We start from the raw sequence: 26,652 nt of genomic DNA, 5'->3' as shown, positions 1-26,652 counted from the left end.
ATAAAAGGCTACCTCTGCTTTGTTGTTGTCTTACCCATGAAGCACCATGAATGAGAGAGATCTGCATCTATGTCAGTCACTTCCATTCTGGCTCTAGTACCAGCATTTCAGCTATGGCATTGAAATATGCTGCTTTCCCCTATGTAATCTTCCATCCCTAAAATGAACAGCTCAATAAAGGACGTGATTTTTTTTTAAAGGGATCGGAACCTGGTCTTCTATTTTGCAGCTCCAGTTTTGCCAGGTACAAATAAATCATGTAAATATCAGCCTACCTGATTTATTGATTGTCATGTAGTTAAACTCTAGGTGGCATCAATTGCAATCCCAGTTATTTGCAACCACAATATTTGTTCCTAGAAAATGTAGCTGTGAACGGTTTCTAAAAATCATATCCAAAGTGTCTCATTGTAAGATTTTGTTGTTGTTAATGTTACTAGTATCAGCAGTATATCATGACTTCAGGCTAGTAAGATCAGTACAGAGTTCTTTAGATTTGTAAGGAATGGTAATATATTGACCCCTGAAGCATTCTGTTTCCCATTTTTTCTGTTGCTATTTATACTTTCAACTCAGCTTCATAAAGTCTGGAAGCTAGTTGCATCAGGCAACCAAAAAGAAAATTTTTGTCATTAAAATAGTGAACTATCCATGGAACTGTAGGTTGAGATTGTTAATTCAAATGCATTAGGTTACACTAGTGCACATCTGTCTTCTTGTCTCCCTTGGGTTTATGCCACCATTATTTTTCAGAATGCCTAATGGTTTATTCATAGTATTAGGAGCTACATGAGTGAGTAAGTAGCCCATGCCCTCAAGAACTGAGAGTAACTGATTGTTGTAACAAGACAGATCCATTTTTAAGCAAGAATTTCAAATATTGCAATCAGCTAAGTGAACTCAAAGGAAAACATATGTCATTAAGTTACTATGTCAATGGAAATATTTACAGTGTGGTGAAATGTACCCATCTGGAACATACTTTATATCTGCAGCAGATATAAATGTAACCAGAGTCATGATGAATCATGAAATTATAAGGTTGTTGTGGGAAAACAGTTAATTCTGTAATAAGTATAGATGATGGTAATAAGGTAAATTACTTTTTCTGGTTGCTGCCTTCTAAATGCTCCGTTTATTCCTGAATTTTCTGTTAGCTGCTAAAGAAAATAGTTTAGTTTACTCACGTGCTGTAGAAACTTAGTATGTTTTTCCCCTCAGATGATTTTATTAATTACATCACTTTGAAAGCTCATTGCAGGATTTTCAGTCTTAAATTAGTGTGATGACAACACAAGGGCAGATTATAAAATGGTACAGTTTTGTCCTTTAGGGAGTGGATAACAGTGTTTGTTTCTGCCCTGCCATGAATCCTGTTGTTATAGGAGTCTGCAATCATTTAAATCTCTTCAGAAAAAACAAAACAAAACACGTTTTTGTTGAATGTAAGGAAATATTTTAAGTCCACATGTGGGAAGCAGCTTGTAAGATATTGGATAGTAAACTGACATTTGTGCTTATGATACACACACTCTAGTGTTGTCAAGTATTTCCTTGGTGCAATGTAAAACAGGGAGAGTTAAGTTTCTAATTCATGGTAATATCAGCTGGCATTGCCTTGTTGTGGTTAAATAATGTTTAAAAAAGCTAACTTACCAAAAAGAGAAACAAAATGTAAAGTTATACAAATGCATTACATTGCAGTATTTATAAATACCAGGAACTTGAGCATCAAAGTTATAATGCTTTTTAAATCAAGATGTCATGCATATTCTCTGAGCAATTTTCTCTGTCGAATATTCATTGCTATGCTGAATACAGTAAAACTGTTACGCCTTAGAATATTGTAAGTAGGATACAAAATTTGTATGTGATTTAGGGACATGCGTGTATGCAGTGTCAATTCTGACAGCTCATTCTGTGCAGCTTTGAAGTGTGGGCTGGATCCAGTGTTACTGTCTGTACAATGACAATTCTCTTTAGAGTCAAGTTTTTTGGAGACACAAACTCTCAGTATAATCATTTGTGCTACTCTATATCACTCACTGGATTGCTAGAAGGTCTTTTGGTTTGTTTGTTTTTAACATTCTGCTTGTCAGTTACCTACTTCACTATGATCTATCATTTAAGAATAAACTATGCTTACTGAAATCAAGTATTATGTAACAGTTTATTTATATATCCGAATGCACTGTGTTTGTATAGGTGTATATACATACATACATACGTGCTTTACTTTCTCTTTTCTCTCCCCCTTCCCCATTCTGAGTAGTTCTGAAGATCATTATTCAAGACTGCTCAGATTCCTGTGCATTAACAGCCCTCAGGGACAGCTCTCCTACTTTGTCTGATAGCGACAGAACTATTCAGGAGATCAGAAGGTGATATACACTGTGTGTGCACACAGCATATATGCTGTCATGCACACACACTTGCAATGTATCTGGAGTGAGAGAATAGCAGCGATTTCTGCATGAACACACAGCCTATGTAGTATTCAGTGGGTGAATAATAGTGAAGCTAGCAGCAGTTGCTTCATGCTAGATATAAATTATGGATCACTTTCTTGACAGGAGGTTGTGTGCTTTTTGGAAAAAAAAGAAGCTACTTGCTCTTTCCCTGCATTTTTTTTTGGCTTTTTCCCAGGGTCCACACTACTTCCAGCTGTGATGCCAAACCCTACAGTCGTTTAGGTTTGCGCAACATTGCTTTAATGCCCAGAGCGCCTCCATAAATAGTTCTGCTCTCCCCACGCCCAGCTAGCAAACAACCACAGGAAATCAGGGCATGTGCAGCCAGCACAGCTTAGCTGGCACTAATTGATCTGAGCCTCCACGGCCTGCATGAGAGCATTTGTGTATGGGGCCTGCGCTTCTCGCTCTCCAGAGCTGCTGCTGTCTCAGGAGCAGCGACAGCTGCTTTTAAAAGACACCATGTTGCTGCTGTAGCCTTAGCAACAACAGCGGCATTTTTGTTGACGTTCCAAAGAGTTTCACTTCTTTAAGGAAACGCACCCACCCTTTCTTCCCCCCTCCATCTCTGTTCTTCCCAGTCAGTGATTTGAGGCGTTTTTCAGCTGCATGCAGTTGTTTGGACAAACAGCCTTGGCAGCTTCTTGTGGCTTTCCAAACAAGGCAAAGTTCGAGGAAAGCAGATAGACGGATGTTTTTGCCAGTGTGAGTGACCAATTAGCGTTTCGGGGTAACTGAACAGGGAATTTAGTTTCTGAGCTGGAAACATTGTGAACTGTTTGTTTTTGATCTTTTAGCTAAAAGGAACACGCTTGTTGCTGCAGCTATAGGTATTTTTTACCTCCCTCTGAACATTACTCTTTTTTTTTTTTTTTTTTTTTTTCCCTGTGTGTTTGGGATTATAGCAGTTTTCGAGCATGAAGATTCAGGAGCATCCAAGTATCCCCGAAACCAAATTACAGAGGAACCAAGATGCTGATGGTCAGGAAGATAGCTTCGTCTCAGAAGTGCCTCGCCTGGACTTGACAGCCTTGTGCGATGACAACAGCTGGGAAGGTACAGTTGTGTGCTTGCTGGTATGACACAGAAAGAGAGAGTGAGGGGAACATCAGTGGGGTGGGCGTATCTTTGGGTTTATAGTGCCTGGCCAAAAACAACAGGAAATGTATTTTTGTCTGGAGAAACTGGAAATGGAATAGTGGGTTGGTGCCAAGTCTGACTGTAACGTAGGGAAAGGCGGGAGAACGTGTTTGCTCCTTTCTTGCAATGATTCTTCCTGTCTGATTAAGAATTATTCTTTTCATGGTGTTTTGCAGCCGAGGCTAGTGAGGAGCTGGATCCTACTTAAGCAAAACTGAGTATTTTATAGACAAAAGAGAATATCCTGCTTTCTCTCTGTGCTACCCCTCCCCACTCCCATCCTACATAGATATGAAAATCAGGGTTCTATTTCCTGTCCTTTAGTGGTCCTTAGGGACAGTGCTTCCCTAGTCTGTGTTATACTCTGTGTAGAATTCTATTCACCAGATTAAAAAAAAATGTTAAGTTGCTTGCAGTTCAAATATCTTAATGCTCTGTCTTAGTTTGGTTTTCCTGAGGTTTTTTTGTACTGACTTTGTTAATGGGTTACCTGTATTCAGACACACACAGCGATCTTTTCAGTATAGCGCTTTGCAGAGATTAATGCAGGAGTTGTGTTTGTTTATTGTTTATATTGCATGTAAATAAACACTGAAATCATACTGTTGAGTAATTTACACCATATACGCTTCATGTTTGTGGGGAGGGGAGCCACTTACTATCATTAGCATTTTTCTGTCAGCAAAATGGCCAGGCATTCTGAGCTATCCCAGAGATGCTAAGGGGCCAAGTGGCTAAGAAAAATAACTTTTTTTTAAATGCATATTTGTTGAATTACCCATTTTGGGCCCAATCCTGTGAGATGCTGAGCAACTCCACTGCCACTGACCTCAAGAGGAGTTGAAGACGCTCAGCATCTTTTAGGATCAAATCAATTATGATTCCTGCCTATATCCTTTTTTCCAGTGTGCAAGTGAGTGTGCTTTTGTTGTTAGTCCTGAAACTTGGCAGGTGTGGATTGGGAGGGGCTCTTGGTATAGAAAAAGTGTTTAAAAAAAGAGAGAGCGAGAGAGAGAGACAAGCATGTAAGAGGGATCTACTACTCTGGAAAACAAAACCTGTGAGCAGTGCAGCATGTTGACAATGGACAGGTTCTTTGTTCCTCGTTCCACAGCCTACGTGACACATGTCTTCTGCTTTCCATGTAGGAGGGACTAGTGATGACAGTGTGGGGCTGGGCAGACCAAACCAGTAGCAGTGGGTGCCCCTGATTCAAAGTCAGGCCACCAGCTACCGTCAGTGGCACTGAATTTCTCCACCTCCACCTCCAGCTTGGGAATTCCCTAGATGATATCATCATGTACAACACATCTGATTAAAGGGCAACACGTACTGCAAGGAAGTCTCCCAAGAGACATCTGATTCATTATATTTTATTGGGATTCTAATTAGCCATAACCTGAAGGGTTTGGACAAGCATAGGAGTTTTTGTGTTTTTAAAGGTGACAGAGGCAAGAATTTCCCCTGTGTATTCTGCTGTCACTTGAGCCTTTTGAAATAAAGATTATTTTCTTTCCTTGATTCCTGCACGTAACTCCCATTGACATTGGGACATTGACATACATGGACTCTGTATGTATGCCTCAAGAGAAGAATAGACTATTAAGCTAGTCTCCCAGAAACTGCCCCACTTCATGATACACATTTTAGTTCTGATACAAAGAACTTTTCTAGAGATGCTCTGACTTGCATAAGGACTCTGGACCATTTTCATGAAAATGAAAGGGATGTGTGTGTGTATATATATATATATTTTTAGAAAGCACTTTTTTTCAGACTGTTTTTCTTCCTCCTTCCTGTTTAAAATACATATGTCATGGAAGAGGAGTTTGGCAAAAGTGACAGCCAGAGCAGATGAGACATGTCAGTTGTCTCCAAATGCCACCATTTTGTACTTGCAGTATGAGTGGAGCAAAATGGTGGCTTCTGTGTCTTGGTGAACAGGAGACTTTGAACCCATTTCAGCTATGAACATGTAATCAGTCTGGCAGTGGCTAAAAAGAGGAAGATGCTAGCCAAAACTCAGACATAATTTCCACATCTAGAGACAGATTTTGTCTGTGAGATGACTCATAAATCACTGCTCACAAATATGAGTAAGGGGTTCACAGTCTGACCTCTATTCTTATGATCTAGGCAGTCTGATCCGTGTGGCAGTGTACTGCATGTCCTCCCTCTTCCTCTGAATTGGCACTGCAGCTCTGCTCACTTCCATGGTAAACAGCAAAATCTTCAAAATTCAAATACAGTAACAGTGTTCATCATTGTGTTCTATTAAATTCTGGTGTAACTGAGCTCAGAATCTGCCCTTAAAATCAGTGAAATGGCCAATTCCTTAGGCAAGCAGCTCAGGTTGTGGTTTGGACTGCCTGTGAAATTCTAGCATTGTGTACTCCTGACTGTATCTGCTGTTAGGTATTTAGAAGCCACAGAACACTGGGTTTCTGGTGGAGTGGCTCATAATTGGCTTGTGAACACAAATTCAGTAGCTGAGGTTCCCTTCACCTCCAGGTATCACAACCTCCGATTAAAATTCTTAGGAAAGGTCTAAGGGGAAGCAGATGTGAAAACAGTTCTACAAGATAGTCTTGTGTGGGGAATGGCTACTGTTCTCTTACCTTTACACACACAGACTAAATCTGATCATATTTAAACCACAATGTCAGAGTCTCTCTCCCTCAGGGGATTCTTCCAGGCACTTCACTAGAACTGCGTATCTTTTGGGAGTGGAGACACAAAGCAGCAATTATCCAGCCCACCTGAGATCAGCATCAGGTTAGAAATGTTCGTCTTTAGGACCACTGCGACATGGTTAACTCTGTGCCCCCCCCCCACCTCTCTGTGCTCCTTGCTCTGATCTAAGCGGTCTACGGAGGTGGCCTGCTTGTTGGCAGCTGGAATGAAGTCAGATTTGGGGCTAGTCTACATGTGGAGTTGTTGCTGATTAACTTTATGTATGGACAGGCCCTCAGACACAGAATGGTCATCCCCACATGGGGTGACATTTGTTCTGTCTGCATAAAGACTGACTATTTGGGTCCTATGCAGGAGGAGTTTGGGGAGGTGTAATCCCCCCATGACCACCACCACCCATATACACACAAGGGCTACCATTCAGCTGGAGTAGCAGTTGCAAACTCTCAAGGGCTGGAGCCAGTGGATCTGCATGAAAGGAGCTCCTGATGTGGGCCCTTCCTAGACCATCCCCACATAGCTGGCACACAGACCAGTCTTGTGCTACAGAGAGTATGTCTACACTACCCGCTAGTGATCGATCTGTCGGGGATTGATTTATCGCGTCTCATCTAGATGCAATAAATTGATCCCCGCCGTGCTCCCCGTTGACTTCAGAACTCCACCAGGGTGAGAGGCGGAAGCGGAGTCGACAAGGGAGCCGCAGCCATCGATCCTGTGCTGTGAGGATGGGACGTAAGTCGAAATAAGATACGTCGACTTGAGCTACGCTATTGATGTAGAAGTTGCGTATCTTATATCCACCCCCTCCCCTTGTGTAGACCAACCCATAGGGTGTGCACAGGCACTCTGGTGCAGCTCCTTCAGGGCTTAGAGTATGGAGGGCTTTGCACTGGCCCCGTGGACCAGAATGAATTTCACTGTGGTGCCCATAGGCATTGAAAAAAGAAGCTATTGCTCTGCAGAGGTGCCATGATTTTATAGGATACATTCAGTTGACACAAATTGAGCGGGTTTTCTGTTTCTGCATCAAATGCTAAGGTGATGCACAGATAAAATGCATTTCATAAAGAGTAACGCTGGCCCTGCAGCTCATCTCTGCTGCCCTTAAATAGGTTCTGTACTGGGCTGTTTGTGACTGCTAGGGTAGCCTGCAAAGTTAGTGATTCTGTGCAGGCTGGCAACAAATAAAACAGAGCATTTCCAGAACCGCTCCCATCACAAAGGATTTTAATCTAGTCATTGTGGATCATGTGGATCATGCTGCTTTCGTAGTCTAACGTTGCTTTGCAAAATTACCACAAAACTTTACTAGCTTGGGCCCCAAACCTCCTCCCCCACCCTTTACCACAATGAAAAAATGATAGTGAAAACAACTAATGATATGTAATGTTCCCACTTGCCTAAGGCTAGTCATGTTTTTTTCAATGGGAAAGTGGAATATTGCTGGGTTGACCCAAATTGACTGTCCCCCAGTTTGCTGTCTACTTTGCCTTATTTATCTTCCATAGAGTATTAAAACTAAACTTTAGCTCAGATTTTGTAATAAAAATCTTTTATAAAACCCACAATCAACAGCAGTGTTTTCACCTTATTTTTTTAATTACAGTGAAAACAGGCATCTTTAAACAAATAAGCATTCTCCTGCAGTGTTGGAAACAGAAACATTGCACCACTAAGAACCTGAAAATGAACAACGACAAAAAATCAACAAAGGGCATAAATAATTACCAGTAGATTGGGTTTTTTAAATTCATTATTTGGTTAATCAACAGTTTTATTAAAAACATATTTAAAGGGACTTGTTTTTAATGTAACCAGTCTAAAGGTGATAAATTGCCTTGTATTTTCTCATTGTTATAAACAGAAATGAAGTAAATGTAATTTTACTCTATTTGGTCATTTCTCCTCACCATATAGTTACTTGCAACAAATAGTACTTATATTTTTATCATCATTTATTATGATGATTCATTATTGTGTTAACAAAATATAAACATGGCTACATTAGGAATAGTGTGAATTTAACTTCTGTAATATAAATTTTTTGTATCCCCGAGCGAAGATGCGGTGATGCTTCACTAGGGCTATATATTATTTTGATACACTAAGAGGCCACAGTATAAGAAATTTTTTAAAAATAAAAAGTTATTTTCTCTACTGATACAACACATTTCATTCATTATAAAACTAGTATGTATGTTACACTTTAAAATTATATTAATTAATTTTAAAAGATCATTTTAATTCCTTTCATTTTCTTCAACGTTTTCCAATGGAATTTAGGGCAGCACCCCAGCTGATAAAACTTGATATAGTTCAGTTGCTTCACCAGTTTACACTATCTGAAAATCTGGCCTTCATGTTTTAGTCAGATATCTGTCTCCTTTAAGAAATACTGGTACAGCACTTTAGATATCGTTGTTCAGTGTATGAACCCATTTTACAACTGTATTTGCATCTGTATGCATAGGTATTTTACATATGCTTAGGTGATATTTTGTCCTGCAGAGGACCACATGAATTTTTTGAGGGTAAACAAAATAAAAATATAAAAAATTCCCTATAAGAGGATAACAGATGGTCTTGAGATAACCATTTTCATTTATTCAGCCTAGAGACCACTACACTGCATTCTCCTCACCTCTTGATTAAAATACTTTTATTGTCAACTGAAGACCATCATTTGTCCTTCCTATGGCCATTTATTAAAGAGGTAACATTATATATGCACCTACATAGTTGCGTGCATGCACAACAGGTGGCTGAAAGCGTCAATGGCAGATTAGTTGTGGGACATGAAAGGTAATAGACCAGTATTGAAGAGGAGAGTGAAGGCTACAAACATAAGTTTGCCTTTTCCACACAAACTCGGAAGAGACAAGGCTAAAGGAATTGAAATGGAAGTTCCCAACCAACAAATAGAATGTTCATACATAGACACTCTGAAGTGTTTACACCCATGTGCACAATCTCTAAGTAATTTCTTCTCTGTATTTATGCATGTCCTTTATTACTGGAGAATGAAAAAAGATACCCTAAAATAGAAGTGCTCTGGTTGCTGGTTAGAGGCATGGAGAGACTCCCCTATGGAGGAGAAGTTGACAAGACTGTCACTGTTTAGTTGAGAGAGAAGGTGAATAAGAGCAGACTTGATAAAGGTATTCAAATTAATCAATGGCTTAGAGAAGATAGAGCACTCCTATTCACCTTTTTACTCACACAAGGACAAGGAACATTTAGTAAAGCTGAAAGTATATATAAAAGTGATGAGAAAATATTTTTAACACAACACATAAATAACCTGTAGAACTTACCCAGTCCACAAATTTAGCAGGTTTTGTAAAGTGTTAGTTGTTTATATAGGTAATGAGAGCTTCCATTATGAGAGTGTTACATTAGGTAAGATAAACACACAAATAATACAAATCCTTATGCTTCAGGCCATAAGCCAATCAGGGACTAGGAGGAACCTTCCCCTTTGGGTCAGTTATTCTATAATTGTGCATGACAAGGAACATTTGGCACTAACCACTGTGGGAAATGAGATACTGGACTAGTTGGACCGTTCATTGATCTGATTCCATACAGCAGATCATGTGTTCCTTTGCTACTTGTTCCGTTTCTGTTCAGGCTTTGTTAGCCATTTTGACCTCCTGATCTAATTATTTCTAAATATTATATACCGCAAGTGGAACAACTAACCCAAAGAGTCAAGACCTCGAGGAATGAAAGTGGGAAATAGTCAGTTTTCTGTAGCTGCCATTTGTTCCGTCCAAGTTTCAAACTTTCTTTTCTTTTAGGACTTCCTTCGTCTCCCTCTTTCTGACCCATTCTCCTTTAGAATGTACATTTCAGCTTTTCATCTGTATTTGAAATAAATAGTGGTACCGCACATGCCTCAGTGACTGCTGGCTGTAAAACCTCTTATCTCAGAGCCCTCTGGAGTCATTGTGATACTTTATATGGTACCTGATATCTGGAATGTAAATCTACCTCAGGACAAAGTCACATACATCTTTGTTCACAGGTTGGGTAGTAGCTGAGTTTGTTTACTACTATATGCATTCATTTTTGCCCTCATTTTTTCCCTTCTAAATCCCAGCAAGGCATAATGCTAATCCCACTGACTGTAAATCACCAAAATACTTCCTGTTTTAGAAGATCCTACTCTAAAGTTGTTAATTCTCCATGATGGGAAGAGGGATCACTGGAAGAATTATATGAGAGTAACTTGACCTGTGAGGGTGGGGAATCAAAGGACATTAGTTTCCACATTTCACTACCACAGGGTCTCAAAAGACCTTTCTGAAAACATTGGGCTGTGTTAAAATTCAGGGAAATAGTTGGACTCTGGAATGTGTATGGCTCCAAATCATCAAAGTTTTGATTCAAGGGCTTGTAGATTGTGGCTGTATTTTTTAACCTTAAACTGCTGTATTTTCTCTCTATTATTGGGTTCCTTCAGGGTAAGGCAATTTAGAAAACATTTGCTACGGAGATTATGCAAGGGAACTGAATTTTACACACACACACACACACACACACACACAGAGGTCCCTACCAAATTCAGGGTCCATTTTGGTCAATTTCACGGTCATGGGATTTTTAAAATAGTAAATTTCATTATTTCAGATATTTAAATCTGAACTATCATGGTGTTGTAACTGTAGGGATCCTGGCCCAACTCTGAAGGCAGCAGCGCAGAAGAGAGTGGCATGGTACGGTATTGCAACTTACTTCTGCCCTGTTGGGGGTGGGGCACTGCCTTCAGAACTGGGCACCTAGCCAACAACCACTGCTCTCTGGCCCCTCAGCTCTGAAGGCAGCATAGAAGTAAGAGTTGCAATACTGCAACCCCCCTACAGTAACTTTGCGACTCCCCCAACAACCCTCTTTTGGGTTGGGACCCCCAGTTTGAGAAAAGCGGGTCTCCCCTGTGAAATCTGTACAGTACAGGGTAAAAATAGCCAAAAGACCAGATTTCACGATCTATGACGCACTTTTCACGGCAATGAATTTGATAGGGCCCTACATATATATGTATAAACTAGTGATAACTTGATGTACATGTGTTGTGGTTTAAAAAAAATTACACGTCCATCACAGCTGAATCAGTGCATCTTCTCTGCAACTGTGGTCCTTTGGGGCTTTACTGGAGGCTGGCCACAAGTGAAAGTTTGCCTTTTCCATCTCAGAAACCTAGAGAAGGTCCATTGTGCGAATACCACCTACCATTCCTTCAGAAGTGACTTAACTTTCTGGGAACAGCATCAGTCTTTGAGGCAGAGGGGTGCATCTAGCCTTTGATGCATAAATAATGTAAAACGCTTTACAGCCCATTTGGTACTGAATTGAGTATCCCTTGAATTTAGTAATGCAGAGGACAGTGGAGTACCTTAAACCTATTGGGCCATACGGTGGTTTTACAAGAGAGTAGGAACACGGACATGTAACATTATGCAGTAAATGGAAGTGCTACATTTTTCAAAATTTACAAAATAAAAGGCCTGATCTCTCTCATTGGTATAAGATCAGAATCAGAGCCTGTATCCGCAGGTAGCAGATGACTCTGTAGCTGTTTTAAGGCCCTTTCCAAAGATTCATCACCCACTATTTGATGTTTTTTCTAACTTTTTTTATTTGATTTCAGAACTTCTTGTTAGAATTGCATGTTCAAAGCACAACTCTTAGATCGTCTAATCCTCTGGTGCTAAGTAGGAGCATGCAAACAGGCTTAGTAAACGATCTGAACAGAGAATGTTAGACCCCTTATGGCATTTGGACAGAGTGACCACGGGATTGAAATGATTTTTTTTTGGTTTGTTCCAGTATGCTAATCGGCATTCCCAAAACAGATTTCCCTTTCTCACACTCCCAGTCTTCCGAGATGGTTACTTTTACCATCAGCCGATTAATTCAGCCCGTGGATGGGAGATTTATTAGCAGTGCTAGTGTGAAAGAGACTGGGTGGTTCCAGGTGTTGTCATTATTTTTTTTTTTTTAACATGAGAATAATTGAGCCTGAATGATTTATTGTTAACACTTTTACACCTCTAGTAGGCTAGGCACACCACAGCACAAAATAGTAAGATCTGAACCATGCTCCCTTGAGATAAAAATCGACTGTTACCCTCAATCACTGCATCATGGCTATCATAAAGCAGGGAGGCAATAAGGTGGGGAAGGGTGGGAGGTTTACAACAATGGGATCACCTTGTTAATCATTTATGGCATCTGCACATTTTGTGAATCAATTGATTCCTCCTGCATGTACTGTTCTGCCGCCCTGAGTTACCCCCTTTATACCTCAATATATTCAAGTCTGTTCGGTTCCTGCCCCAAAGGTTTGGACAGCAAAGGGGGAAGGTGCTGTCAGGGTTAGTGTCTATTGGAATCAATAAGCAGTGATGACTGGCCAGATTTAGGGCTTAGTTCTCCCCTGCCTGGCACCTTGTGGAGTTATATGCACCTGTGCAGCATGCTCCCATTCCAATCTGGTAGCATTTGACACTCCTCCTGCACTCACTTTGTGCACAAGTAAAGGGTGACCATGGGTGCCAGCCAGTGAAGAATCAGGCCCTCTGAAGGAGGGGGAAACTTGAGACAAATATGACTTTAAAAACTGGCCCATGGCTGTGGTGATCATTGAATGCATTTAGAATAAGGAAAATGAAAGCTCATGTTCATTTAGTGGTTTCAATTGATTTCCAGAGCCCGTCCCAGCTTTCTCCTCCAGGGAACGAGATGGCTTAGACTCCGACGAAGCTCACCTGTCCCCACAGGCTGGAGGTCTAATTCGCCAGCTTCTGGATGAGGACAGCGATCCAATGCTGTCCCCTCGTTTCTATGCCTATGGGCAAAGCCAGCAGTACCTGGATGATACAGAAGTGCCTCCCTCCCCTCCTAACTCCCATTCATTCATGAGGTAGGTGGTGGTTTCACAGTGGCCATCTGAGCTGCTGGCTTTGCTCTCAGTACTGCCCAGTAGCAAAGGACTACACAGTGGTAATGAGCAGCATCTCATTTAGCAAGATAATGCCATGTAACCCGATGTGTGGGTGGGGCTGGTGATCCCCACCAACAGAAGCCTCCTCACTTGCTATTGCAATGATTTCTAGAAGTGACTTCCAGGTTCATGCCTGAATACCCAGGATACTTCTGTCACAATAATGAAGCTGTCATATCTTGCTGCAGTGTGTTTGTCATTACAGAGAGGCGGCAGTGGATGCCTGATTGGATTCCCAGCTCTGCCATTGATTCTCTGTGTTGCTTTGGAAAAGTTACTTAACTTTGTGTGCCCCAGGTTTCTTCATCTATGACATGGGAATAATGGTACTTACCTTCCTGTGTAAAAGGCTTTGAGGGCATCCTCAGATAAAAAGCACTTGAAGTGCTAATGATGAGGAGGAGGTTGCCCAGGTGGTGCCGTGGTGAAAACTGTGTTATGATCTCCTACATACTGGTCGATATGTATTTTAAGAGATTTATCATTTGGCCATAAAAACTTTCTCCCTGCTGAAATATGGTCTGAGATTAGAGGGTTTATTTTAAATGGAAATAATTTGGACCTGGGAGCGTGGAAATTCTGGTAAAGAATGGCAAAACAAATGTAGACACTCCCCCCCTTCCCCTTTTTATTACCAGTTCCATGTCATATATAATATATTGATATTTTTAAATTCAGTCTGAACAGTTGCACATCACAAGCTCTGCATTTTGGCCCAATGGTAGCTCATCCCAGGTGCTGTTACTCCTGTTTTAGCACGAGGGCTAAAGGTGAACTTGAGCCACTCCAGAAGTACGAAATACCCTGAAAGTAGCGATGCAGGAGTGGCACATCACTGACATTCAGGTGTTTTTATTCGGAGCTCCTCCTCTTTGGGAAATGTTTAAACTCTGGACAATGAATAATGTGAGAATATTCCCTCACCTCCTTCCCCAAACTCCCCTCCCTTGCAGGAAGCCTGGCTTCTGGAGGGAGGGCCAGTTACCAGTTCTCCATCACGTCTCTGGAGTTGGCCACCTAATCTTCAGGTCTTGTACCTCATTTTAGAGAGCAAGTTGGTGGGCATGCTTTCTCCTAAATTCCCTGCTTAGTTTCTTCGGAATCGCAGCCAACGGTCAACCTACTTACCTTCAATCTAAAGGGACTTAATACCCCATTTCTTGGTCTCACTGCTCCTGGGATGCTAACCCTTTAACTACCAATTACATCACGCCTGAATTTGGCTTTATGATGTCTACGAGAGTTGAATGTAATTACAATCAGGTGTAATTGATCCTCTGTGCATGCAGATGTAAACTGGCTGCTTGCATAGGATCTGTCTGCATTCTGTGCTCCCTACAGGAGAAGGAGTTCTTCTTTAGGATCTTGTGAAGATGACCGAGAGGATCTGACACCTGCACAGCTGACCCGGAGGATTCAGGGGCTTAAGAAGAAAATCAGGAAGTTTGAGGACAGATTTGAGGAGGAGAGGAAATACAGAGTAAGTTCTTCGCAAGTGAGCGTATGTAAGCAAAGGAATAGAGCCCAAGTTGCCAAGGTCTTCAGGGGAGATTTTCAGATACAGCCTGAGTACCAGGAAAGAGAGGGAGGTGGAGCTGCCACACAACCAATGGAAAGCACATATTCATGTGTTAGCACCGCCAAGCGAATTCCCTTCCAAAGCATTAGGTGCTGGGAGTGCATGCAGGAAGTAATCTAAGGCCTGGTCTACACTACACGTTTAAACCGAATTTAGCAGCATTAAACCGATTTAACCCTGCACCCGTCCACACAACGAAGCCCTTTATATTGATCTAAAGGGCTCTTTAAACCGATTTCTGTACTCCTCCCTGACGAGGGGAGTAGTGCTGAAATCGGTATTGCCATGTCAGATTAGAGTTAGTGTGGCCGCAAATGGACGGTATTGGCCTCCGGGCGGTATCCCACAGTGATGCCCATGTTGCCACTTGGACAGCATCTGAATTCCGGAATGCACTCAGGCTAGAAGGAAAAGCCCGAACTTCTTGATTCTTGCCGTTACCAATGTAGAGCTCTGTCAGCTGGTGCTTGCAGTCCAAATCCAAAAAAGAAGATCCAGCATGGACCGTACAGGAGTTGGATCTCGCTGTGATGGGAGGACAACTTGTTCTATCAGAGCTCGTTACAGAGACTAAATGACAAGATTTAGAAAAAATTCTAGGCTTGTTACAGCGATCCACAGCCCAGTGCTGTTTTTCATATTGACGCATAACGGAAGCGAAGAATGAAATGGACGCTCCTGGAGGAGGAGGAGGTGGGGCTGAACTTCCAGCTATCCACGTCCGAGTCTCCGAAAAGGATTTGCCTTCTTGCCTGGTTCTCAAATGCCTGAAGGCTCACATTTCGGTTGTCAGGGTACTATGTCGTCCTTTAACACTCCACGCCCCCGCCGATCCACCACCCACAAACCAAACACCCACCCCCAAAAAAGAGGAAAAAACGTTTCTCACCTTTTTTTCAATGTTTCACTAGTCCTACATGTGCGGTGCGGGGTTGCTGCCAGCGTGAACCAGCATCCCCTTCCTGGGTGATGTTACAATGCTGACTGTATCCTCATCATATCAGTCGTAGATGCTCCGTGGCTGGCCTCGTGAGGTCGGCCGGTCGGCGCCTGGATAAATTGAGATTCCGGTCACTATCTGGCAGATGTTACGAACGGTGGTAACCGCCTCCGCATCAATGAGTGGCATCTATCAGCTCCCCTCTGCTAAGAAGATTCGACTGCCTGGAACTATCTAGCATGGAGATGGTGCTTCCTCTGACCCCCATCCATTTAATGTCTCTGGCTTCATAGCAGCACTGGGAGGTTCCTCCCTCATTTGTCTCGAATAACCGTCAGAGTTTTTTCCTGCATCTTATTACTTCATCAGCACAAATGCGGGAACTGCATAGGTACCAGAGCGGGTGGGAAGAGGAGAAGGTGGAGTTGCATAGGGCCCTGAATGGCTGCAGCTCATCAATTTCTGCGGGATGTGTGAGGCTACTGACCAGAGCAGCCTGTGCTCTTGGTTCTCTAGTACCCTTGCCCCATATCTAGGCAGATGACTATTTTGAAAATAAAAAGAAGGAAGACCGGGAGTCATTCCCAATTTTTGTCCAATGCCCCCGCAGAAGACCTCAGCACTGGGCCACCCGAAGCATCCCTGACAGCAGAGACAATACACAATGACTCGATAAACCGTCATCTGCATCGCCAATTTACATGCCGCATGGCAGACGTGGTCTTATGCAATAGGGATGGTAAGTTCTGACTGCATAAGCAAATGAATTGCTTGTGACGCAGTTACCTGCATCTTCAGGCTCCAGTCCTTCGGTGACAGTACAAGTGCAAAACGGGGCCTGTTGCCATGCTATGACATTCCTGCAGGGCAATCCAGGGAAACAAGGGCGTTGAAATTTGTCTGCTGTTGCTTTCACGGAGGAAGGATTGAGTGACGACATTTACCCAGAATCACCCGTGACACTGTTTTTGCATTGGGATCTCAACCCAGAATTCCAGTGGGTGGGAGAGACCGCGGGAACTATGGGATAGCTACGGGATAGCTACCCACAGTGCAATGCTCCAGAAATTGATGCTAGCCTCGGTACATGGATGCACACCACCGAATTAATGTGCTTAGTATGTCCACGTGCACTCGACTTTATACAATCTGTTTTACAAAACCGGTTTCTGTAAAATCGGAATAATCCCATAGTGTAGACATACCCTAAGAAACTGTTAGGATTTTTATTACCTGTTTAGTAAATCTGCCCAACGCTGGTAATTGTGTGAGAGAATGGCTAAGTTAAACCTCTTATTTATTGACAGTTGGGCTGATGGGATGCACATCGTGTTTTAGTGAGGTTCTCACTCTGGGGAAAGCAGTAACTCCAGGGTACTCATGTACTCTGGAGGGATGGGGAATGCGCTCCTTTACTCTGGTTCCTGCACCCTTGCCAAGTGTTGCTGAGCAGGACATGTGAACTGTACTCCAGTCACTGCTGATGTTTTCTTCTGAGGCACAGGAAGCTTTCTAAGAGAGAGAGGATTCACACGCACCCACATTTGCTAGTGATTTAACCAGAAAAGGTTAGTTCTGAAACAGTCTTGTCTGTGTTAGAAAAAGCTAGCACCAGACATTGCATTGCTTGGCAGCTGAGGCAGATAGCAGTGATGATTCAATGTTTCTTCTTTACAATATAATATCTTGTACTTTCCACGTTCAAAGTGCTTTATGCATATGAATTAATCCTTCCAGCGCGCTTGCATGAGAGTTGTTATCCATGTTTTACAGAGGGAGAAGCTGAGGCAGGAAGTTTTCAGAAAGTTGCCCCAAGCCACAGAGGGTGTTAATAAATAGAAGTGTGATTGGAAAGCAGAAGTTCCTGGCTCCCTCTGCTATGGCCAAACCTCTGCTGTAGGCAGTAAACCTGTTCATACAGATCTCGGTTTGAGGTTCTCTCCCCACTCTTTTCAGAATGATTTCACTGTGGATTTTTGTTCTCTTCCTCTAGCCTTCCCACAGTGACAAAGCAGCCAACCCGGAGGTGCTGAAATGGACAAATGAACTGGCAAAATTACGGAAGCAGCTTAAAGGTGAGTAAGTGGCAGGGAGAAAATGTCCTGGATTGACTTTGACCCATCTTGAAATGCTTCGTGGAGCTATTACCCAGTAACTGAAAATATTCTGTTTTTTCCATCCCCATCCAAAAAAATCCATCTAGAGTCAAAACTAAAGATATCGGAAGAGGATCTGGCTCCTGTGATGCGCCAGCGGAGCAACACACTCCCCAAGAGCTTCGGGTCACAGCTTGAGAAGGAAGATGACAAGAAGCAAGATCTGTCCGATAAATCTGCAAAACCTGCGGTGGAAGTGACCTTCGACTCCATCCAGAAGAAGCTGCAAGAAAAACGAGCAGAGACGAACCGGGCTGAGGACATTAAGGTACAGTGCATGCAGGTCAGGTTAGATGTCAGGACTTCAAATACAGTCCTGTAATGCACAGCTGTATGACAGCTTCTGAAGTCTGTGCAAGATCTTGCAAACTCCTGAGTTTAGAATCTAGTGATATTGATATATATATAACACACAATGTTTTTAAAGTAGTTTTACTTTTCACTGGAGTACTGTAACATCAATTTTTGTCAAATAATCTAATTATGATACTACATTGCTCTTGCTTAGTCTCTCTCTCTCTCTCTCTCTCTCTCGTTTTTCTGTGGCATCTCTCACCAGAGGGTTGAAGTACGGAATTGATCATTTAGGTTCTCAAAGAACTATCTACACTGAATTTCGTAATGGATTTTGTTCTTTGCCTCTCCTAGGTTCCAAGAAGTGTTTGATATGCTTTTGTTTGTGGGTTCCCCCTTCTCATGTTTCGGTTTCCCTATCTTCTGTTATGACGGGAAGGTTTAGGCAAATCACGTGGGTCTTTTTGCACTTTCTGAAGGCGGGCATGCTTTGGCTTAATCTTATATTTCCTGCTAGCTCATTCAAAGTCGATTGCCCTTGTCTGAGGGCACTTTATCTGCACTCTTAAGAGTTTCATATCTGGCCCTGTTAGCTACATGGTTGTCTTTGAGGGTGATTGGCAGAGAAGCGGTCTCAATCTGATTTAGCTAGTTCCTGAAATGTTGATAGCCTTGTACATTAAGGCCTTGAGTTCGCTGACATGTCAACTAAGCAAAACCTTATTTTGAAAAACAAAAATGTAATCTCTGACGACTGCTTTTAGAAAAGGTGCAGACAGAATTCTCTCATCACTTTGGATTTGCAAGACAAAAAGCTGCTAGCTGAGAGATTTCAAAAGTTCTGTGTGGGCTACTGTAATACTGAGTGCAGTGATGGGACAAGAGAATGAATGGTGTTGGATTTGAAGGGCAAGTGTCTCGTGAAAGACTTACACTGTTATGTCCTCTTACTTCAAAATAAATAAACTTTAACAATTATAGAGCACTTTACATTTTCAAAGCACAGAAAAAACTAATGAATCCCCTAGATGAACACACAAACCCGTACCCCTGAAATCTAAATGTCATTTAGCTGTAAGTTGTTTCCATAGCACATAACATGGGTCCCTAATGGTAACGATATTTTAAAGTGCATCACAAGATAAGGGATTCGGGGAAGTAGTGGCAAGTATTGCAGGCTTTATTGCAAAATAATGTGGCTTAATCTTTCAAAGTACAGTATGAATGCAGATAAGGCTAAAGCCCAGTGTTCTCTGAGTGCAGAAATGTGACTTTTTTTTTTCTCTTCCCCCTCCCTCCATCTTTTATATAGGACATGACTAGAGATGAGATATCAGCTGAGAAAGTGGCTCTTCAGAAAGCACTCTTGTATTATGAAAGCATTCATGGAAGACCGGTACGTACAGCCGCACACATGTAAAATAGTTGCTTGAATTGTCTTCGCCCTTCATAATTAACCTCCCACCACCTTATAAGTACACTAACACCCACGCTGGTGGGGAAAAAAGCACAATGATTTTGTTAATCAGTCCCAGCCCCTTTACTCAGTGCAATCGCTCATCTGGTGAGAAGTGCTTTTAGCCCTGCATTAACTGCAAAGTTTGGTGTCTATCAGAGCAACAGGCTCTTAATTATGATTGGTATCCCTGAGCCTTGTCCTGGTGGAGGCTGGCTGGTTGTAAAGGGAAACTCATTTGTGACGTTGATAATATGAGAGAGCACAAATTCATTTGTCACCTTTCTGAGACCATTGTAACAATTGTTTAAACAGTGCACACCTCTGGTAAATGCTAAAGTTTTCTAGTTCCACTTCGCCTGCCTTCTGCTGCCAATGTATCCGAAGGTGCCAAGTTGGCAAATTCTCTCTCCCCTTCATTGTGCCGGTGCTTTGGAGTCCCTGATCCCTTCGTTTCCCTCACGCCTGAAATATTTGCTTCTCAGCCTGTTGTTCTAAAATTATTTACTTTATTTTCCCCCTCTCAACGCCATCTACATGGCTGCTCAAAGGCCACATGATTATTACTGCCTACACTCAGCCATCTAGGTATTAGACTTTTATTACTGTGTAAGGCACAGCAACAAACCATTCCAGGGAATTAATTTGTCTTTCCTGTCTCCTTTCTGAGTCTGGATTCTGCTCTCACAGTGATGTAAATCAGGGGTAATCCCCACTGAAGTTAATGAATATACACCCATGTAAAATCAGTGTGGGGGCAGAATCTGGCCTGTTGTTATAATATATTTTTCTTTGTTTTTTATTAGCATAACTACTTAATTTTTTTAAATAAGCTACTTTTACAACCCAGCAAAACTGAACCTAGTAGCAAGGAAGGCTACAGCTGACCAGCTTTCCTGTTTCCAACTACTGGCATTATTGCAGTGGAAAAGTACTGAGAGATCTAGGATAATGTGGACAGTTGGACCACTTAAAGTAAAATAAAAAAACAACAAAGATCAGTGGAGCTCAGATTTATTGTGTAACTGGGTCTGCGCCGGTGTCAGATGAGCCTGCAGAGGTAGGGACTGAACAGTTATAGTTAAACCAGAGAATCTATTTTTGCAGAATTCCTGGAGCCACTCTAATGAAGCAAGAAATGATCTGTTCTTCATTAGCTGCTGTTTGCACATGGCGTGGGCCTGAAATTTCAACCAAAGGCTCCGTTATGCTAACTGTTTTTTCATAGAATTGTAAGATTGGAAGGGACCTCAAGAGGTCATGTAGTCCAGTCCCCTACGCTCAGGGCAGGACTAAGTATTATCTAGACCTTCCCTGGCAGGTGTTTATGTAACTTCCTCTTACAAATCTCCTTTGAGTGAGATTCCACAACCTCCCTAAGCAATTTATTCCAGTGCTTAACCACCCTGACAGGGAGTTTTTCCTAATGTCCTACCTAAATTGCCTTTGCTGCAATTTAAGTCATTAATCCTCAGAGGTTAAGAAGAACAATTTTTCTCCCTTCTCCATGTAACAATCTTTTATGTTCTTGAAAACTGTTATCATGTCCCCTCTCTGTCTTCTCTTTTCCAGACTAAACAAACTCAGTTTGTTCAATCTTCCTTCACGGGTCATGTTTTCTAGACCTTTAATCATTTTTGTTGCTCTTCTCTGGATTTTCTCCAGTTTCTCCACATCTTTCCTGAAATGCGGTGCCCAGAACTGGACACAATACTCTAGCTGAGGCATAACCAGCGCAGAGTAGAGCAGAAGAATTACTTCTCGTATCTTGCTTACGACACTCCTGCTAATACATCCCAGAATCATGTTTGCTTTTTTTTGCAACCGTGTTAGACTGTTGACTCATATTTAGCTTGTGATCCACTATGACCCCCAGATCCCTTTCCGCAGCACTCTTTCCTAGGCAGTCATTTCCCATTTTGTATGTGTGCAACTGATCGTTCCTTCCAAAGTGGAGTACTTTACATTTGTCCTTATTGAATTTCATCCTATTTACTTCAGACCATTTCTCCAGTTTGTGTAGATCATTTTGAATTTTAATCCTATCCTCCAAAGCACATGCAACCCCTCTCAGCTTGGTATCAGCCACAAACTTTATAAGTGTACTCTCTATGTCATTATCGAAATCAATAATGAAAATATTCGGATATACTGATAGGGACCACACATCTGGAAGAACCTCTAGTGATGGGTAAGAAGCCTCCATTTCCTCTGTGCACTTAGAGATTCTTTTTCCCAGTCCAAACCTTATATTTTTTTATTTTTTACAAAACATGGGAGTTTATCCTCTTTGAAGTGGCATTAACTGACGGTTCGGTTCTTTCCCTCAACAGGCACCTTCTCATGTTGTTTTCTAACCCTTAAGGACAGCATAGTCCAACAGCAAAGCAGTGCCAGGGCATTCTACCCATTTTTGGGTCCCAACATAGCCGAGGCAGGGAGGATTCACCACTGCATTACTCCATTTTGTGCCTTTGTAACACCATTAAAACCATCTAGTTACAGACAATAGTTCACAGTTTACAAGGCAACGCTGACTGCACCAGTAATGAATATAATCACATCAGCATGAAACCCAATGACGACAGTGGTGAACCTGGCCTTGCGAGTCCTGTAAATGGGTGGTGTATCTCTGGTCTCCGTACTGCTGGTTATATTCCTCCCTTCTATCCAAAACATCCAACCAACCCCCACAAAAACACCTTTAGAGAAAAAAATCCAAATCTATCCTGAAAAGAATCAACCTAAAACAAAACAGCAAAAAAGTAAATTAATGAAATCTAAACTATCCGAAGTTCACACCCTACCCCAAGGAGAGTGTTTACACGAGGGACTTTCCTTTTGCTATCGGTTTTACATGGGAGTTGCTCAGATACTACAGTGATAAGCAGCATTTTAAAATCCTAATGTAGATAGATAGAAATGACATCACAGTTAAAGGCCCTGCCCTAAGAGCCTCCTAATGTAAACTTAGAGCCAAGGTATAGTGGAAGGACAGACCCAGGGTGGGGGTAAGACACTGGTGAATAAAATGAAGAGGATAAACTACATGGTCATGTGAAATATTCTAGTTGCTGATTTCCAGTCTCATCCACAAGATATTAAAGATACAGAAACCCATTTAAGCAAACAATTCTGTAGAAGTGTAGAGCTTCACTTTCTCATGTACCACTCTTAGCTGGTGTCAGTTTAAATCTCCCCCTCTCCTCTCCTACATTCTCTCCAGTCATTACAAGGGAGTTTTGCTCCCTAGCTTTGTTCGAGAAGATGAGCTAGAGAGTAAAATGAGCAATTCTCTGCTAACAACTTGCAGGCACCTTAGGGGAGAAAGTGCAGAGGCAGAGGAGGGTCATTGCAATGTCATTTTACATAAGGGCTGTAGGTCAGCATGCTTGGGGAGGGGCCTCCATGGGAAGGCAGTTAGTCATCACAGCTCCTTTCCTTTGTTCCTAGGTCTGTTCTGGGATCCCAGACACAAGATGTGGGTGTGAGCCCTGTGCTTTTGGCCACGAGTACAGAAGTGGCCACAGATACAGACTGCCTAGTGTGTGTGTGTTGGGGTGGGGATTATGATGAGGACAAATGAATACTAGCTTGAGCCTAAATGTCTTAACCTCCGATTAACCACGTTACAAAAGCATCACACAGCTGGAAGTTATGCCAGAGATTGGAAGAGCAGGGCTAAAGGTACACTGGCAGGTCAGAGTGGCAAAGTTCATAGAATATCAGGTTGGAAGGGACCTCAGGAGATCAGCTACTCCAACCCCCTGCTCAAAGCAGGGCCAATCCCCAGATAGATTTTTACCCCAGTTCTCTAAATGGCCCCCTCAAGGACTGAACTCACAACCCTGGGTTTAGCAGGCCAATGCTCAAACCACTGAGCTCTCCCTCCCCCCATACTAATCTCAGGACCATTGCCATTAGCACACCATTTTTTTGAACCCAGGTAAATGAGAGTGCAGGAGCATACATTACAAACTAGAGTATCTGCTGCCAGCCTCATGGTCCTATTCTTTCTTGCTTTTCAGGTAACAAAAAATGAGCGCCAGGTGATGAAGCCTTTGTATGACAGGTACCGCTTGGTCAAACAGATCCTCTCCAGGGCCAACACCATCCCTGTTATTGTGAGTACAGCACTTCTCTAGGGGGGATGGCTTTGGTTTGGTGAGGGAGCTTTTTTGGTGGGAGGAGGACAGGAGAATCACACGTCTGCACAGTTACAGAGCCCCAACCTCCCTGGTCACCAAAGAACCAAGTACTTGAACGACTGCAAGTCAATGATACCATAGCAACTGGGACTAGTGTCGAGCTGGTCAAGGACTCCAGTGCCCCAGAGCTGGATGTTGAGCACTTTTCACCTTCTGGTGCTCTTCCTTCCATTGGGTTACTATTGATTTTTCATTACATGGTTTTTGGCTAAGGCCTCACCTCCTTTTTCCCTCAACATCATAGACTCGGTGTTGGTTACTTACATTGGTAGGAATAGAGACTTGTGTCTTGCCTACGCTGCTGAGGAGCTCAACTGCATCAGCAGCCAGACTGCCCAGTCTCCCAATCTGCAACACTTACTAGCAGAATACACAAATGGCTGATGCTGCTTTCTAAGCTGATGCAAGGAGTGCTACCACTTCCACGGAGTCCCACACATCTGTCCTGCAGGGCCATTGTCATCCGCTCCACAGACATGCTTTTATCTTTGGTGACCCAAATTTGAAGCTCCTTGCGTCACACATCTGGTATTGCTCTTGTCACTTGCCCTAAAATTATTGTACTATAAAATACATATGCACACTCATTTCGCCCTGCCAGTGAAAGTAAGCTGTTTTATATTGGTTTCTGCATGCTCTTTGTTTCATGAATGATCCTTTGTCCTTTCACTATTGCGAGGCCATGCTTGTTTCTTGGCAGCTGTTTTAACAGGGTGTCTGTTCAGAAGAACAGACCGGCGAAGTGTTACTCAGAGCAGTCAGACACACTGGCAAGCACAGTTTTCTGGGTGTTCTCGGCATGTCCTGCTGTATTTTTTTAAAAAACCCAAAACTCCTGGAATCACTGTTGTGATTAGTCCCCTGTGTGAACTAGATACGTAAGGCTAGCAAGTAGAAGGAAGCCATCCAACCCAGCAGCCACCTCTTGGCAGTTTACAGCCAGCTTCTCCAAGGAGCTCAGTTCCCATTCAGGCACCAAAATGAAATGACCAGAATTTCAAAAGTGCTCAGTCAGCCCCCAGCAGCTGCCATTGAGAACAATGGGGCATGTCTTTCCCCACCTCTCTGAGAACAGTGAGAGCTCCTGGGGGCAGAGCACCTTTGCAAATCCAGCCATGTCAATTAAGTGCCTAAATGGGAACTGAGTTATTGAAAGTTTGGCCTCAGTCGTGAGTGCTGAGCGCTTTCGAAAATCGGCCTGTGGAGTTTTGCAGGGCATACAATGTAGCTGCAGAGAGCCACATGTTGTCTTTATACATCTATGGGGTTGCTTTTTTTTTTTACCCCCTTCCTTAAAGCATTTATTTTCCCGCTTATGCACAGCTGGCCCTTCCATGCATAGTGTTGCGTTTGCCTGCATTTGGCACTGATGTCCATTGCTAAGCAGCGACTTGAAAAAAAACAAAACCTTTCTCTGCTTCAAGGTTTTTGCCAGAAGTTTTTTCTTTTTAAGAAGCAGTTTTCTTATGATGATCTGGATGAGCTAAAAGAGTCATGGAGATGAGGAGAGCAAGAGAACAGGTGGTGGAGGAGAAAGGGGTTCACAATATAACCTACTTGTTAACACCTGTCACAGGGTTCCCCCTCCAGCAAGCGGAGAAGCCCTTTGCTGCAGCCAATTATCGAGGGCGAAACAGCTTCCTTCGTCAAGGAGATAAAGGTGAAGACCTCCAGCTGCTAACTAATTGCTCAGTCTGCATCAGTTTTCCCTTCCCGCCAATGACAGAGATTGATTGATTTTTTCATTAGTATTGATTCTTTGCAGTGTCGCCAAAAAAAATTCATCAGTAGTTGCTTAAGCCTAGCCAGTTTTGAACAAATCCCTCCTTTATGTTACTGCAGATCAACCTACAGTATTTCCTCGGCTTTGTGTTTTTCCTCTCCACATGTATTTTACTTTATAAAAACTTCACGATTATTGGTTGCACCTCTGCTTTCTTTTGCTTTTGAATATTCCCCACCAATTTTTTGCTGTTCTTTTTCTTGCACCAAAGCTCTGAGGCTTTTATGCCACACCACGGCTGGGTTGGGCTTTCCCAGAACACGAATAGGTTATAGCTAGCACACTCGTATAGGTTATGGAAATTTACCCACCCCGTTCACCTCCTGGCTGTGTTCAGTTCTTATTTTACACTTTGAAACTACACTTCTAGAAGCAGAGTAAGTACAGCTTAGTAACGTTGGTGAATATTTGATATGGTTTGTTCGGCTGGATTTTTTTTTTTTCACTCTGTGCAGCCATGGGTTGGTATTTCCTAGTGTTAAGCACTGATATGAAAACATTGGGCCAGATTCATTACTGCATGTGCCTTAAATAGTTAACGCCCTAGGGATTAATTTGGTCCATGTTACTTTTGTCCAAGAAAGGTCCAATCACCAGCTCCAAGGGGCTTAGCATATGACACAATTATCTGCATGCTTGTTATTGCCATCACAGTATGAACAAGGGAAACATGCTGCAATTCATTCTGATTTCATGCTCATTTCTCTGTTAACCATCCAAAACTGGGTAGTATTGCAGATACCATGAACTAAATATTCTTTAATTATAATTATTGCAGGCTAAATATTAATTGCATATATGAAGTACATATGAATTAAGGTGAAGTTACAATATCATACGTGTTAAGTGGCTGTGTGTTTACATAGCTGCTTATCCCTCAGTGAATTGTTCTTAATATTTAATAGATAATTGCTGAACCAAA

The 26,652-nt window shown here is 42.3% G+C and overlaps 1 protein-coding gene across 10 annotated transcripts in view; it reads left to right on the top strand.

Moving 5' to 3' along the window:
- FAM13A (family with sequence similarity 13 member A) overlaps window positions 1–26,652 on the top strand; it is a 239,073-nt gene that overhangs the window by 199,424 nt on the left and 12,997 nt on the right. For 8 of the 10 annotated variants that reach the window (XM_032767562.2, XM_032767545.2, XM_075066152.1 and 5 more), the window contains 8 exons: window positions 3,377–3,527; window positions 13,020–13,233; window positions 14,656–14,794; window positions 17,827–17,908; window positions 18,037–18,257; window positions 19,596–19,679; window positions 23,768–23,863; window positions 25,524–25,607. In XM_032767562.2, coding sequence (XP_032623453.1) covers window positions 3,377–3,527; window positions 13,020–13,233; window positions 14,656–14,794; window positions 17,827–17,908; window positions 18,037–18,257; window positions 19,596–19,679; window positions 23,768–23,863; window positions 25,524–25,607 — 1,071 coding nt within the window. The remainder of the gene's footprint in view (window positions 1–3,376; window positions 3,528–13,019; window positions 13,234–14,655; window positions 14,795–17,826; window positions 17,909–18,036; window positions 18,258–19,595; window positions 19,680–23,767; window positions 23,864–25,523; window positions 25,608–26,652) is intronic. The other 2 variants (XM_032767535.2, XM_032767554.2) reach the window with 2 other exon arrangements.

This window comes from Chelonoidis abingdonii, chromosome 5, assembly GCF_003597395.2.
Source record: "Chelonoidis abingdonii isolate Lonesome George chromosome 5, CheloAbing_2.0, whole genome shotgun sequence".
Lineage (NCBI taxonomy): Eukaryota > Metazoa > Chordata > Testudines > Testudinidae > Chelonoidis > Chelonoidis abingdonii.
The sequence above is the reverse complement of the archived record's forward strand: the minus strand, read 5'-3'. Positions and strand labels throughout refer to the sequence as shown.